This window comes from Callorhinchus milii, unplaced genomic scaffold (assembly GCF_018977255.1).
Source record: "Callorhinchus milii isolate IMCB2004 unplaced genomic scaffold, IMCB_Cmil_1.0 Scaffold8, whole genome shotgun sequence".
NCBI lineage: Eukaryota > Metazoa > Chordata > Chondrichthyes > Chimaeriformes > Callorhinchidae > Callorhinchus > Callorhinchus milii.
The window spans coordinates 17,676,847-17,693,451 of record NW_024704749.1 but is presented as its reverse complement, the minus strand read 5'-3'; the positions used below and the strand labels follow the sequence as shown (position 1 = coordinate 17,693,451).

Below are 16,605 nucleotides of genomic sequence, written 5' to 3'. Positions count from 1 at the left end.
CTAATTCCCTCTTGAATTTGCTCACACAATCTACTTCCACTGCCTTTCTTGGAAGTCCAACCCCCATAGTCAAATATTTGCCCACAAAAACAGTCACTGTACACGATAATAATTACTTTGAAGCACATTGAGTTATTGAAATTATAAGCACTACAAAAATACAAGATCTTTCATATTCACCACTTATCAAAATGCAGTTTTATCTTTCTTCTTCCGAGCTCGAGTCCATAGCCACTTTTGTAGAGTTTGTAACTATGTTGAACAAAATCAGGATTAGTTTTTCTATACTCCTTTACAACTGCAAATACTTAAGTTAACATCTCCCTGAGCCTTCTCTTCTCCGGTATCACATCCCTACAGGTACTGGTCAGTAGATCTTGCAAATTCTATTTCCATTCCAATGCCACTCAGTTGGAATTAGCACCATATCAGAGGCCAGTAGAATGGGATACAAACAAAACCCTTGCGGTCAAGCTGCTTTATTAATCTCTTTTGCTAATCTTGCAAACTTACCCCTCGCAAAATCATGCTTGCGAGACAACAGCACGTGTATACAGCTCAGGAGAGTGGTATAACTGCTCAGCCTAGGGGTGCAATGGAACCGAGGAACTTCGCTTTGAAAGATGTTCAAGGTTTGGAACCGAGCCAGAGTTGGGGGAAGTAATGCAAACAAGATGCAGAGTCTTACCTGCAGTGCCACTTTTCTAGTGGCCAGCAAAATACTCTTTTCTAAATGGACCACTACATTTAGTTTATATACATAGCCAACAAGAGCTTTCAATGGTTACTTTGAAAGGGGAATAGTGAAGCATTTTTTAATAAAAAAAACTATTTTTGATTTAAACTTCTAAACTTGTGGTTTATTGTAGCTTGAATAAAACCTTATCTTTGCTTCTACCACTATCTCAGATTTACATATACTCTTCTTAGCCTCAGCTAACTCCACTCAGTCACCTTCACACCCTTTCATGGAAGACACAATGTTGAGATGGTCCTTTTCATCCTTCCTTGCATTTTTTTGATATAGCGCTTTTCATGTCTTCTCGACGTCCCAAAGTGCTTCACAGAATATACTGTAAAGTGAATTGACTGTATATTTGTGGGCGAACGCGGCAGCCAATTGCACACAGCAGTGTCCCACAAACAGTCGTGGATTGAAAATGACCAATTTATTATTGTTTTTTGTTTTGGAGGGATTATTATTAGTCTCTGTGTGGAGTAAGGAAACTTGCCCAAGGCTTCGCCCTGCCTGGAATTGAACTCAGGTCTCTCGCTTGCAAAGTGAGTGCTCTAACCACTGAGCTATCCAACCCACACTAACAATTTAATAATAATCCTTGCACATTGATATAGCGCCTTATCATGTCTTCGAGACGCCATTTACTAAATCTCTTCATTTATCAGCCTGATACATCTGCTCCTTATAATTATAATGTTCCTTACGTTCTTTTCACTCCCATATGTGGTTATTTGGTGACATTTCTTTAGTTTTACCCTCAGTTATCCTCTGCTACGCCTCTTTCTTCAGCAAAGAGTTTATAACTGGTACATGTGCTGCCATTAAAATGCAGATTCCAACTAAGTTATTGGATTTATATCTTTATGTTCTTTTTTACCCCTTATTTGCTAGCAGTATGTTGAGTTACAGGTAAGGATTCGAATTTGGGCACTGCTCGACAGTTCAGACATGCCAGGGTAGGCTCACATATTCTTTTAAGTGAAAGGCATGTCCTTGAAATCCCTTAACTGAAATTTTACAGCGCACTGAAAGGGGACTGATTCAATCTACTCGTATGAGTCAGGAGCTTACTTTGATGTAGTTGGCGGTACATTCCCTGGATACGCCTCACTCTGTCCATACATAGAGATAGAGATACTTTCCACACGGCTTGAATCACTCCTGCTTAAGCAAATGTACTTTCCACTTCAGCCTGCAACTTGTTCACAATATCCATCTGCTCGGAGTTTCCATCACACATAGGGAAACACCAAAGTACGTTTCCCTTTGATCTGCAGTTGCAAATCATTACCAGCTGCACATGGCAATTCCAAAAATCTGCTTGGCAATATATCTCTCAAACACCTGCTTTTTTTACTGGGTGCACAATCGAACTGCACAGTTTGGACTCCATATTTCAGCTCTGGTGCTGTGGCTCAATTTGCATTGCCCTCTCGCGGGGCCTCCTTTGCCCATTTTCCTCGCAGTCCACACTTCAACATCAAGTCCAAATACCCGTTGTTCAATAATACTTACATTTGATGTAGTGTCTTTCACGACGAGGGGACGTCTCAAAGTGCTTCACAGGATATACTGTCAAATGTAGTGACTGTGTAATTTGTAGGCATTATGTGGCAACTAATTTGCATACGCCAATGTCTTAAAAACAGCCACAAAGTAAATAACTAATTTTATTTGAGTACTTGGCAAAAAGGCATTTTTTTTTTAAACAAACACTTTCCTGGGGTAATAATCTCGCACTTTTAAAAGACAGCTTTTCAAAAAATATTACTGTAGAGCTGACAGCACAATTTGCTATTCAACAACAACTCGTAATTACAAAGCTCCCTTCACGCGCAGTTGCAGAGTGCTAAACAGTGGTAATAAGAAACTAGCGCCAATTTTTGAAGCTCTGCTCATTATGCTTTAACTTTTCAATGAAACGCTTAAATGCTGGAAGCAATGTCACCTTGCTCCAGCATTATAACATCAAAGGTTTCCTAACCATTCACACTCAATCCCCCCAAAAAAGGTCTAGCAGCGAGCAGGCAAGACTGCTCACCAGCACCAACCAGGGGATAAGCTTCTCAAAAGGAGATTTGGTCCCATTCGTTCAACCTCTGGCGATTTATTTATTAAGTTTCACTGCACGCACAGAGTTGGATCAACGACCTTCTCACACGAGCAGCAGGCAAAGAGAATGGAAACGCTGATTCACTGAGTTTAAAAAGTGTGCTCAGGCTGTGCCTTGAGGATTAGTGTTGCCAGTTATCTAGTGTACATAGCAGTTATCTGGCTAAGGGAGAAGATGTAAGATTTATCTGCTGACTTTCCTCTGGGACTGATAGAGGCAGTAAGACTATGAAATTCCAACTTCAGCTGCACAAGCACATATTTAACTAATTTAAGTTAATATTTGCAAGTGCAAGAACACGCTTCAGAGAGACAGGAGTTACTATGGGGGAGGAACATTCCCATCTACTGACTCAACTTGCACCAATGACAAAGACTGGATGCAATGAAAAAGGAGACATTTTTCCTAAGTTACTCAGATGATTCATTACATTGAAATAGATGTACCAGTAAATTCAGCGGAACTCCTCAGAAGTTGTCACACCAAAACCTGCAAACTTCACCTACAATGTTAAAGACATTGGAATCTAACTTTCTTTCAAGCCTGGCGTTTTGGACCAAGATGTAAAGCATGAATGCAGGAGGCTGGGAACACGTCTGCTAATATAAGCAAGCGAGCTGCACATCAGGATATACAGTCAACAATGCCAAAACAAAGAGGATGACATTGGGCAGATGGTACTAGACCCAGTGCTCCAAATCCAGGGCTTCCCTTTACACACACACACACACACACACACACACACACAAAACTTAACAGAATTCAAATTTTTCACAGCTTGCAGAAGCATTCCTCCAGCGGCAGAGACAGCAGAACCACCCTCTCCCTTCCCCCAATAATGGGAAAGCAGGAGTCGTGGAAGAATTAGGCATCAGAGGATTTCTCTCTGGAATAGGTCACAATCTGCTTCCTGTTTCTGGAGTTCTGTCAGCCAAACAGGTTATCTAGACTCGTATAAACAATGAATTTAAGACACAACCACACACGTACATCACAGAAACCTCAGGTTACCCACGATCACTTTAATATTCCTTAGTTGGAACAGAGAAAATGTCCCTTTGCAAAAGTACTGCAGCCTCTGGAAAAAGCACTTGCAATGATAATAATGTTTCAAATGATTCTTGTACTGCCACACACATACCCAAATGGACTTGTGACTACAAGTGTAGGGGGACGAGAAGCAGACACATGAAAGGCATGTGAGAGCAGAGCAGCACATCCTAAGTCATCTTCAAATTTGTTTGAATGTCAAAGGGCAATGCAACGGGACAGGGAGATGCAGTAAGACGGCAGAATATTTCTCACACATGAGACAACATCATTTGTTTTGTTAAGGACACAATGCGTTGGTTCACCTGGGAAACTGCAGAACTGGAACAAGACTGAAGCTTGCACATCCAGGAGGGTTTCCGATTCAATCCCGGGGCTGTGCTATCTCAGTCAGGTGAGTAGTGAGAGAGTTACCATTGGCAAGGCAGAAAAATTCAGCCAGGATTCCCACTCAAGATTGCTATCGTGTGAACCCCTACCTCCCTCAAAATGGAAACGTGCGGGTATGGATATTGGTTGGAGGACAGGGATCAGCTTCGCTGCCCTCATGGTTGACTTGCATGCTCACACTCACACATGTTGAGTAACCATTTAGACAAAGCAACCAGCAACAGTGGAACTGTATCACACTTTGGATAAGCGCTTTTCAGCCCGTTTAATTACAACTTTCCCAAACACCAAGCCTACAGTTTTCCCATTACACAATCAAGCATTTTTACTGAAGAGATTCTAGTGATTTGGCTTTCACCACCCTTCCTGGTAAAAGCTGTATCAGTGGGTGTCTTTAAATTATCTTCAGAGCCCCAAACCTGTGGCTTCTTGTTCTGCTGCCTTGAATTGTGTGAGAGATTAATTTGGGATACTTGCTCCAATCCTGAAAAGCATTTTATGTACTTTAAAAGACTTTCTCTGAAGGTCATTTACAATGCCTTGTCTTTCCCCTATCTACCTTGATAGGAAAATGTTTTTGTTATTTGTTGAAGTTGGTAAGGATGGGCGATTCTTAAAAAAAAACTGAAGGGAGTTGATCTTCTCTTTTTTTGAGACACTAAAATTTAAACTTTTAAAGCTGAATTGAAGGAATTTCATTCTGCCGGTGCCCTGCTCACTCTACATCGCTGGATAAAACATTATTGAATGGCAGCTTCGAGCTTGGATTCAAAGCCTAATTTTAAAAGTGAGGTTACAAGAATATACATGAAGAGTGGGTGTCTTGGGCTAATACGCCATGAAAGCTCAGCTCATATTTCTTATAAATGTGAAGAAAGACTTGAAGCCACAATCTGAAAAATGTTTGAAAATTCTAGAATTGATTTGAGTTAGCAATATTATTAACCAAATCTTTCCTACCTCAATTTGTGTAAACATGATTCCTCAGACGAGAATGGAAAAATTAAGAAGCTCTTTAAGTTGAAGAAAACTTTAAGTTTGGAGTTTAAGCACTTTAAGATAAGTCTAAAAGAAACTTAAAAAGTAAATACAAAGTTCAAGCATGTATTATTGCAACGTAAAGAATGCAATCTCAAATACTAATCTTTAAGTAACCTCTGGTTTCACTGCTGTTTTTAAAAAAATGTTTTGGTACTATTATCATTGTAACCTCTGCAGAATGTATAATTTTGTTCCTACAGAAATCGGCAATCGTAACCTTTGAAAAAACATCACTGCAATAGGAGTACAGCAGAATAACTGGAAAAAAAAGTTTATGAGAAAGTGTACAGTTGTTCATTAGAATACACTGGTGTGCAGTTAGTAGCACTTGTGCCTTCAAGTCAGAGATTGTGGGTTCACAGTCTAGGCAGACACCCCAATACAGTGCTGGAGGAGCACTGCTTTGTTGGAGCTATTGTGCTTTGGATGAGATGTTAAAACACCTTCCTGCTCAGATGGATGTTAAAGATCCGGCTATTCAAAATGAGAAGAGATTTTCTTAAGGTGCTTTGGTCAACAATTCTCCCAGGAAAAATTGGCCACTCAGGTCACGGCTGGTCATGGGACATTGCATGTGCAAACTGGGTGCCGCATTACTTACAAAATACAGTCACTACACATTACTGTAAATTCTATTAAGAGTTCTGAGATGTCCACCCCTCACTGTAAAAGGCACAATATCAAATGCAAAGATAATGATGATTGTTTAACATAATATATGACTTAAAAGAACAGTTAAATAAAAATTTGGTCTAATTTCTTGCCAGTTGGCTCCTCTTACAATTTGCAAACCAAAGTCCCAATAGAGTACCGCTAACTAGACAAGTGACCAGGAGCTTGCCATTGCTCACAATGGCAAGCTTCTCACTGCTTGTTCAGCTAGGAATACCTCGTTAAATCCTACTGCTTCCAATGCACACACTGGGGTCTCTTGAAACCTCAGCTCTTGCCAATCTGCGTTTAATACAGTAGCTTCCAGGATTAGGTAAGTAGGATACGTCCTTCATTACGATGGATTGCCATGTATCGGATATCCAGCTGATCAAAAAAAGAAACTGAATAAAATAACCATATGGAGTGTTTTGGTCGTAAAATTTGAACAAGCTAAAACATACAATCCCCAGTGTACTGTTCAGCAGTTACTTTACAAGCTCTCAATTCTCCACTGAATTCTAGGACCAAGCAAAGAAGAAGCATTTCCCAATATGAAGCTGGGGATCCCTTTTAAAATAATCGCCCAAAGCAGAAGTTTACCCTTGACAGTCACAAGCTCACAAATGACCAGTCGAAGAACAGCATAGATGGAGACTTAGGTACAATATACGAGAGAGAATGCAAGTCAGAAAAACGTAACCATGAGGTATCCCACAGACAATAATTTCAGCAAATCCCAAAATACTGGACCCGAACAGTTCAAGGCAATTGTTTCCTTGGTGTGTTTCAAGGTTTGCAGCTTTTTCCCCCTATTTGTTAGCTCCAAAAACATTTACATCAGTGTAAACAGATGATGACAAGTAAGCTTAAACACACACAAAAAAAAAGCCAAGAGATAAATGTGATAAATAGTTGGACTCTTTTTCCTTGCCTCCTTCAAGGCCAGTCTCAAGACCCTCCTCTTCGACAGCGCCTGCCCTCTACCCCTACTGCTCTCAACCCCCAACTTGGGTGCAAATCCCTGACTATTCTTAGGATGTCCTCCTGACATGAAAGGTGCTATACAAATGTAATCAATCTGCTGTTGTTGGACCAGTTGCTCCAATGCTATGCTGTAATCAACCAGGAGATGCAAACTGAACTGTCTGATTTGCAGCCAGGCTTCCAGGTCAGGGGAGGAAGGAATGATTTTCTGGTCCTTGTTGCATTATCTAAAGAAATGAGGAACAAATAAGTAGCGCAGGCCAGTTGCTCTTCAAGTGGGCCAACCAAGAAAAGTCAACAATATTTGGACCAAACCCCTGTCATCTCCATTGCACGGACAGAAAAGAACAGTGTGGTTTGTGGCTGGAAAGGGCTAGGTGTTGATGTGCAGTAGAAGGAGAGAAGAGGTGAAATCCAATACCAACTGAAGTATTTTTGTTAAAGAAAACACACAATTATGACAATATTGTGCATCAAACTGAAAGTTGGAGATCGAGCTCATTGAATCAAAGTGAAAATAAATACTTTGTGTAAGAGAAGTCTCCAAATGAAGCAAAAGTATGGTTATTCTTCGACAGCTTGGCTGAAGGTTCTATTGCTTCTGATGAGTGCGACCAAGTTTTTTTTAACGCTTTCCTTTGGTATAACAACAGCCGTTTCTCTGCTAACTGTTCTTCTGCCCATTAAGCAGTTCCTTGGTTATTACACATTATGTATGCACCTCCCTAAAGTTTACTAACAACCAACCAGGACATCTTGCAAAGCGTTTACATTGCTGCAATGTTGGCAAATGTTCTAAAATTGCCAAAGGCCTAGCTCATAGGCTGCTGGAGGCAGTGGCTCATCCTAAGTGACTTGTTAGAGGTAGCAATTTCTTGGCTGAGCAGTTGAATTGTTGCCTCCCCCCCCCCCACCCGCCCCGTATATGCCAGTAGAGTGCTTTTGTTGCCTCCACCCTGTGCAGTGTTATAGTAATAATAATCCTTACATTTGGTATAGCAACTTTTCACGTCGTTGAGATGTTTAAAACGCTTCACAGAATAATCTGTAAAGTATAGTGACTGTGTGTTTTGTGGGCAAAATGCGGTGGCCAATTGCACACAGAAGTGTTGTGGATTAGGAGACCAAGGAAAGCAACCATTTCTATACCAACTGAGACACTGCAGCTCTGCAATATCCCAGCTGGAGAATGCAATGGATTCTGCTCCATCTATACCAACGGGCAATATTACAGGCGTTCAATAGCTGTGATTTATGACCAAACATTTCTACATCTCTGGGGTTACAAGGTAAACTTTTCATTCAAGTAGCAGAATTGTTGGCAATATGTTCGTTCTGGCTACCTTGAAGGATAAACAAATTTCCTCAATGAACACCCTCGGGCATTTACAAAGCCATCACATTTCACAACCAAACACTAAAACTCACCACTTTGTAACCTGAATGACAGGTCAGACATTCTTTCATGTGGAAAGGCACCCACACTACCTTTGACAGTATCTCTGCTGTCCCAAACACATCAAACCATACGCCTTTAATTGGATTTAGGCTTCCATTCCAAGTAAGCTTTCTTTGCCATAATTAAAATAATAATTAATAAGAATTTGTATTAATGTGGCATCTTATATGCAAAATAACCGTTTTTAAGTGCGTTGCAAACTAAAACTTGCTAGAAATGAAAGTAAATGATGTGTATCTAATGTGAAATGAGGGAAATATAGTTCAGGTTGTATCATAATTAGACAGGATTTATTCCAAGAAACTGAAATGTGTAACGTCTCTCGTAATCAAGTGAATACGTATAAATACAACCAGAAGATGATATTGTGCTATTGTGAAGTTCCATGCAGTTCTATTGTACTGTTTTGTGGAGACAATCGCTGTGTGTGTCAAAAAGAGATAATTCAGGGTACCATTTCAACGTACTTTAACCCTTGTTGTGTTGTATCTACCGAGGATATGTTTATTTCAAAAAATCATGTCACAAACAAAATCTGTGCAACTGTTTAAGTGGTCACAACCTTCCTGTGGAGCCCTGGTCCACATAGCTCCTTTGGGAGTCATGTAAAAACTCAAGTTATTGAGAATGTACATGCTTGTTAAGAACTCGGGAGCCATACACATTTTTAGTTATTGTCGGGGGTTGTGGTATCATGACTGCAAGTTGCAATGAAAGATTCCAGTCTTTTTCTGAAGTACAACATAGGAAAACCGCCCCTAAAAAATTCCAAGCATTCCTTAAACATTTGAGGGTACACAGCAGCACATATTAAACGGTCTTTGGCTATCAAAATCGAGCTTGCAATACTTCGTTGCACACTTGGTAAGCAGGAATGGTCAATATGTGCTGCTGTGTACCCTCAAATGTGGAAAAAAACATGAGCTGTACAGTAACTGAACAGCAGTAGGGGGCAACCTGGGAGTGCTGTAAAAGTTATTCCGCGCCAAGAAAAACTGGCTGGCAAATCTATTTTTTTATTTCAAGTCGATGTGAAACACTGGTTTACAGCAAGAAACTTCCATTTAAGCAGTTACTAAAATCCAAAAGGCCAGTGTTCAGGGATAATAAACGAGGCACGGAAAGCTTGAAACTCAGATTAAACTAATTCCTACACAGCTCAATACAGGAATGCTTATAAAGTTACCAAAGTACTGTAAGTTGTTCCATCGAGAAGTAAAATGTCTTCCAGAGAGAGTTTAGCTGTTTACGTCTGTGCCTACGCAAGCTGCTATCTATCTCTCCCTTTCTCTCTCTCAACTGCAAAGCCACATGAGAACAGAGGCCTCCGAGAGGTTTTCTGGAGCTGAGGAATTTCAGGGCCTCTCGAACTGCTTGCTTTCCTTTACGCTGTCTGACCCAGTCTTACCTTCCAAATAGCAGCTGGACGAAGCAGAGAGGGTCTTTCGCGATTTACACCCCACCAGTTTACGGCAAATCTCCAGCATTTTCATTTGTTAAACTTCGATTCAAAGTGACTTTTCTTCTTCCTTCGGCAGCGTCGGTCTCCCCGCTCAACTTTTTTTGTGTTGAAAAATAAATCAACTCGGGAACTCTTCAAAACCAAGCCACAGAAAAAATGCCGTCCTGGTTTTCACAAAAAACTTTTACAGCTGAATCAGAACGTTAGTGAGAGCACCGCACCCATTTTTTTTCAGTAATTCAATCCTAGTACTTTTCTTTCAGCGGGAAGTAACTGTTTGAAGCACCTAGAGGCTATACGAGACATATGAGCCCGCTTTTCTTGACCGTTTCCTCCACCTCCTGCACTGGGAGACTTGCTTACGTTACACATCCAACAATGAAGGCCTTTGAAGCTATGCCTGGCTTCCATCGGTGACATCAGCAGACTGCAACCACCCACACAGGCTAATAAAAGCCAGTCGAGCCAGCTCAAATCACTCCTTCGTTTCTCGTCAGCAGGCTTTGGCAAATGCCATAAGGGAGGGAGGAAAAAATTATGAAACTAAACTTGCATTTTCCTTCCAATTTCTCATTTTGCTGTACAGTAAAAACAAGTTCCATTCTTCCAGCCTTAAATAATATTGCACACTGCAAACTCGATTTACATATTTTCTTTGTTCTTAAGAGTTGTGCACGTTTTACGAAAAACTGACTTTATGCGGTTACTGTAATTCTAGCTCTGTGACTAAGAATTATGAGCAGCACCAAAATCAATGGTCTTACTAATAATAATCATTGCATTTGATACAGCGCTTTTCACGTGGTTGAGATGTCAAAAAGCGCTTCACGGGATATATTGTAAAGTGGATTGAATGTGTATTTTGTGAGCAAAACGCTTTTGAAATGAAATGTTTGGTTGAGGAGCTCAATTTCTCCCATCCCATAAAACCCATGACTCCTTGCATCAGTTAGTAATGAGTACAATTTGGAAATGTGGCACATTAGGTTTTTGCTAATGAAAAATACCCACTTTATTGTGCGGCTCAATGAGTGAATGCAATGCAATGGCCAAGCCACACAGCACAGGTTAGGTCTATTCACTGGAGGAGTGGGGGAAGAGTAGGAACCATCTCTTTGGGGCTGAGCTAATTCTGAGGTGACATGCCTGGCAATGGAATACTGGAATCATGTCAAACCCCTGTGGCAGACTCAGCAGTCTGTTTTTTTAGCCAGTACCTCAAGGCACTGAGGACAAAGAACCCAGCCTGGCTCGTCAGCAGGACTTGGTAGGGACTGACCAATTATCGGAGGTGGGCATTGTTCCCACTCAGCAAGCCAAAGTGTAAATGAGTAGGATGGTCTCAATTGGTGAAGCATCACGAAATTTGCTAAACAGTATTTGCAATGGCAAGCTGTGTGGTTTTAGCTGATTAAACAGTAGCAATAGCTCAATGCACACTTGGCTCTTGCTAACCTGTGCCTAATACTTTCTGGGATGAGGTGAGCGCAGTACATTCCCCCAGGAGGAGTGCACACTCTATTCGCAGACAAACGGAATCTTTTTTCATGCACATGTTGAACTCTCACAATTTGGTATGGATACTCTTAAGAATGGCGATTTGTTTCCGGGTGTCCCAGCTGCACATGCTATGTATTAACTAACATAAATGTATTTGACTCAGGAGATGTGATAGTTTGCCTTAAGAGCTGGGATGAAATCATCCAGGGATTCCCATCATGATTGCTATCCAAGTAATCTTTTCTAGAAGTTGCTCATGTATGAAAAGCAAAGGTTGGATCTCTGTCAGGCCCACAGTCAAATGGTCTGCCAACATTCACAATGCATGTTCTCACATGAAGTCCAGAGTAGCAGTGGTATTAGCATGCTCTCAAATCAATGCAAGGAAACATATAATATAATAATCCTTGCATTTGATATAGTACATTATCATGTCTTCGAAACGTCTCAAAGCACTTCACAGGATATTCTGTAAAGTGAGTTGACTGTATATTGTGTGGGCGAAATAATGACTGATTCGAGGCCCATTCTGATCACATCCTGATAAAATCCGCCCTGACAGAAAGTTGTGATGCATCCCAGAAGGCAGAGTAAAATGAAAGGAGAGAACTCTACCTGGACACTTTCTGGTGGCGTTGATAGGAGCCCAGGACCCTGGTGGCTACATAACATTAGTGGCAACATTGACAAGTCTTACTCTATTTCAAAACAAGTGCCAAAAATTCTCCAAAACGGAAGCAATCGCATGAGATAATGCAATCCAGCATTTTGGATCTGCATTGGGGAACAAACTTCTTCCAATTAATGTTATGGAATGTATTAGTTGTTCCTTCAGAAGTCAGTGATGTGTCCACCACAGGAAGGGAAGCTCGAGGACCATTCTGTTTTTGTGCCAAATTCCGTTGGCTTGTTCAACAACCAGCGCCCGGAGCTTGCTGAACCGGTCTGACAGAAACCAGAGCAATCGAATTTGAAATAAAGTATGTAAGAATGTTTTGTCCATGAGAACCTAGGGGTTCAAAGGGAGGGTTACATGAGTGAATAAAATTCCATAAACGTGATAAGCTCGTGTATTCATTCCAGAACTAGTAATATGATGCAGGCACTATAAACCTCGGCCTTCAAAGTAAAACTACGCAAAACAAACACCAAAACCGAAAAAATATTTTCAAATGAAAGCGAACCATGTTGTCATTGCCTGGTTGCCTGTTTCCATTCTTGGTTGAAAGTGCTGAGGAACAGTTCCAGGGGTGGCAGGCACCCTCCAGAACACCTGCCAAGTCAAGCATGTTATTCAAGCACGGAGGGTGGGGAGGTGAGGGAGAGAAAAAGGGAGGGGATCAATGCCAAGCCAGGTTACTTTCTTCAATCGCTGACCTCAGAAAGACATTTTTCAATAGGGGTCAATGGCCAAAGAACAGGAGTGGAAACCATGATCTTTTGATCATTTCCTCTCCCACCAGAGCTGCTAACGACAATTGCAGCAGCAGCAATGTATATTTTTTAAAAAAACAAATCTGAGAAAGACACTACAGTGCCAGTGCTGGAGCTCCAGTGCATTATACACAAAGTAGCTCTCAGGGTTTCCTGTGAACCTCTTAAGTTCAAACTTGCATTTAAACCCATTAACTTAACTTCACTGAAATTCACTTGTACAAGATATTTTAAAACGTTTACTTTCAGAGTTACAGACATAGGTGTAAGCAGCGGAGTCTCAGAACTTTTCAGCATCGACGAAGGCCGTTTGACCTATCTTGTCTGTGCTGACTCGCTGTAAGAGCTCTCTGTTTAGTTCCACTCCTCCGCCATTTCCGCATATCCTTTTATGTCTTTGTTTTTCAAAGATTTGTCAAATACTCTTTCAAAAGCAATTATAGATTTTGCTGTGACCACAAATTTGGGTTGGATATTCAATATCCTAACAAAATTCTCTGAACTTCTCCTTTACTTAATATTACTTACTTTCGTCCCCAGCTCAGGCTCCGAGTCAGCTGTGTGATGCACTTTGAGACTTTATCCTGAAAGGCGCTACTGTTGTTGTTTAGTAGGTATCTTTCAGGTCTGACACATTGAAAAGTAATGATATGTCAAATCTTATACTGCTCACCTGTCTCTTTATCACAACCAAAACCAAATGAGAACAAAATGAATCGAAAGGCCCTTAACAAACCATTTCTGACAATGAAAGATACATTTGTAGAACTTGTAAGCAGAATTATTACAAACATCCCGAAGACACTGCTCTCTCTGTCCTTCTGTAAGTTACACTGAAGGGGAGGATAAAATGTACCCATCACTTTTTGCAGTTGAACAAAAATGGTCTCATACGTGTTTTTTTTACACAGAGGTTGTTTTTCCAACTAAAACCAGCTTTCCCTCCCATTATTTCCTTATTACAAGTATCAGGACTGCAATATCGCAGTAATTTTAAGTAAGTCATTAAATTGCAAAATAAACTTCTCCCTTATAAATTGAGAAATTAAAGTACTCGTAGTGAACCTGGCACAGAAAATGTACTCACGACAAGAATCTGGCTTCTACCCCACCTACCGTGGTCAAAGTCACAAACAACCTCCTCTCTCCTTCTGCTCCCAATGTCTCCTTGTTCTCCTCGATATATCTGCTGCCTTTGACATGGTTTACAGTTGCGCCCTCAAAACTGTTTTTCCACTCCCCATTCTTCTCCACAGTCTCGCCTCTTGGATACACTTCATGCACAACTTTGTCACCTCCACATTCAAGTTTTTCAGTGCCCCGTTCACTGACCTCCCCAACTCCAGCCTTCACAAGCTTCAGATCATCCAGAGCTCTCCAGCTCACACCCTCTCCCACATTCGGCTCAACGAACCCATGAGCTCTACTGCCTCCCTATACCCCAGAAGAGCAACATCAAGAGTCTCCATCTTGCCTTCAAATGTCTCTACAGCCTTACACCTTTGTACCCGTGATCTCCTGTAACCCTATGCCCCGGCCTTTCTCATACCTTCGCCCGCTTCCCCCCCAATAGCGTCAGACAAGCTTTCAATCACTTTGCTCCAGCCCTTTGGAACTCTCTTCTGACTTCCCTCCACCCCCTCTGTCTTTCAAAAGCAATTTAAAAACCTCTCTCTTCTACTGTGCCTTCGGCCACCTCTCCTCCACACCCCCTTCTCTCTCACCTCGTCTCCCTCCCACTCTGGGCTCCCACTCCAACCTTGTAAAGCTCTTTGAAAGGGGCCGTAAAAGTGCAAAATGCTGTTGTTTAATCAAAACACTATTGGAATGCCTTATTTAACTACAGCAGCAGCATTATGTTAAATTTTGCTCTCTGAGCTTGTTCTTTTTTATTCCCAACACTAATGATGCACAATCAAGTTTATGGCAGCTGCAGGCATAGAGCAAAGTGTGTCAGAAATACAGTTCCCAAACCCTGGGACGTGCTATTCCTACACACTGAAATTAGTCATTTCCATTGCTTCAGAGGGACAGTTTACCAACTTCCAAAGTGCAGGGAAATCCTTGTCTAATTACAAAGGGATGTGTGAAAAACTGAGAGATCTGACTAGTAGTTACTGCCAACAATTCCTTCTTCAATCTACAAAGGTACAACAACAACAACAACTTGCGTTTATATAGTGCCCTTCGGATGTCGGATGGAGTCTAGGAGCGCTTAATAGAGCCGGAGCCTGATGCCGAGCCAGGGGGAAGGTGATCGCAGGCATTGTCGAAAAGGAACGTTTTCAAGCACAACCTGAAGATAGGGAGAGAGGGGGCAAGGCGAAGGGATTGAGGGAGAGAGTTCCACAGTTTCAGTGTGTAGTGGCTGAAAGCACGGCTGCTGACGGTGGGGCGGAGGGTCCAGGGGACAAGGAGGAGGCCGGAGCCAGTCGAGCACAAAGGTAAAGTGCTGATGCAACCAAGCCTTTCCTATCCATGACTTGAAAGCATTTATGGTCGTGAAAAACGTAGAAAAGCTGGTTTTGTTTGCGGGATTGAAATTTGATCTCAGAGCATGTTTCGCAGGCCTATCAGGCTGTTTGGATCAGAAATATGAGCCAAATGCAGATCAAGGCCAGATTCAGTGCTCTTGTTTCTAGCACCTCCCTTGTAGCTGCTGCATCCAATGTGTCCTCTAGAGAACCTGATGCACCAATCTGCTTAAGTTTTTGTCCCAGTTATTTTTAAAAAAACAAATCACACCTGAGATGAGCTATTTTCCTTCTCTAAAGAGAAATAAATCTTCTACTGTATTATTTAATCTTCTGCTGCTTCTCTTATTAAGTCGCTTTACAGTATATTCTGTGAAGCGCTTTGAGACATCTTGAAGATGTGATAAAGCGCTACATCAAATGCAAGGATTATTATTATTAAGTTCACGCTGACGTCAGGCCATTATTTATCTACCAGCTCATGTCCCACTTAGTGCTCATACCCTTAGGTTGCTATTCAATACCTGGATGGATAACAACTGTAACAGACGGACTGCTTGATCCTACATTTCTGACAGGAATGTTCTTCCAGAATCTGTGTATGGCACAAAGTTCTCTGAAATATATTCAAGATTGAGATAGATAGATTTCTTATTGCAAAAGGGATTAAGGGATATGGGGATAAGGCAGGGTTAGGTTATTAGCTGGAGTTAGATTAGAAAATCAGCCATGATTGAATGGTGGGGCAGGCTCGAAGGGCCGAATGGCCTACTCCTGCTCCTACATGTTATGTTAAATACACGTTTGGGATGTTTTGTACAGGCAAATTCAAATGTGCTTACTTCTTAATGTGGAAATTTTCAACAAGAGGATAATAAAAATTCTTACTTTTGATACAAAGCCTCTTCATGTCAAAAACATCTCCAAGCACTTCACTGGATAGATAGTACAGAGCAGTGTAATTGTAAAGTAAATGATTGAGGTCGGTGGGCTGGGGGTTGGGGGGGAATAAAGCTAAGCACAGTCTGTATAACTATGCCAGGATATCCCAGCAGAACCATCTTAACTATTATGTTAGATTATTTCAAAATGAGCCTATTGTACTGTTCCATTAATTTCTTTAATTCAAGGAAAATATTTGCACTGAAACACGAAGAGCTGGACAATCCCCTCAGAGATAAAACAGGCCATGTTACATAAGGTCTTTGTTTTCACAGTTTGTAGCCAGAGGTCACTAATCACTGAAATCCTGCCAATGAATCACAAGGCGAGTGGAACAACTTTCCTATCTGTGCAGTCAAACAA

The 16,605-nt window shown here is 41.3% G+C and overlaps 1 protein-coding gene across 3 annotated transcripts in view; it reads right to left on the bottom strand.

Annotated features, from left to right (window-relative positions):
• abl1 (c-abl oncogene 1, non-receptor tyrosine kinase) overlaps positions 1-16,605 on the bottom strand; it is a 55,868-nt gene that overhangs the window by 26,190 nt on the left and 13,073 nt on the right. Inside the window, exon 1 of one of the 3 annotated variants that reach the window (XM_007900250.2) lies at positions 9,839-10,384. The exons of the other annotated variants lie outside the window; for them this stretch is intronic. Coding sequence (XP_007898441.1) covers positions 9,839-9,923 — 85 coding nt within the window. The 5' untranslated portion in view covers positions 9,924-10,384. Of the gene's footprint in view, positions 1-9,838; positions 10,385-16,605 lie in introns of those variants that run through there. 3 annotated transcript variants of the gene reach the window in all.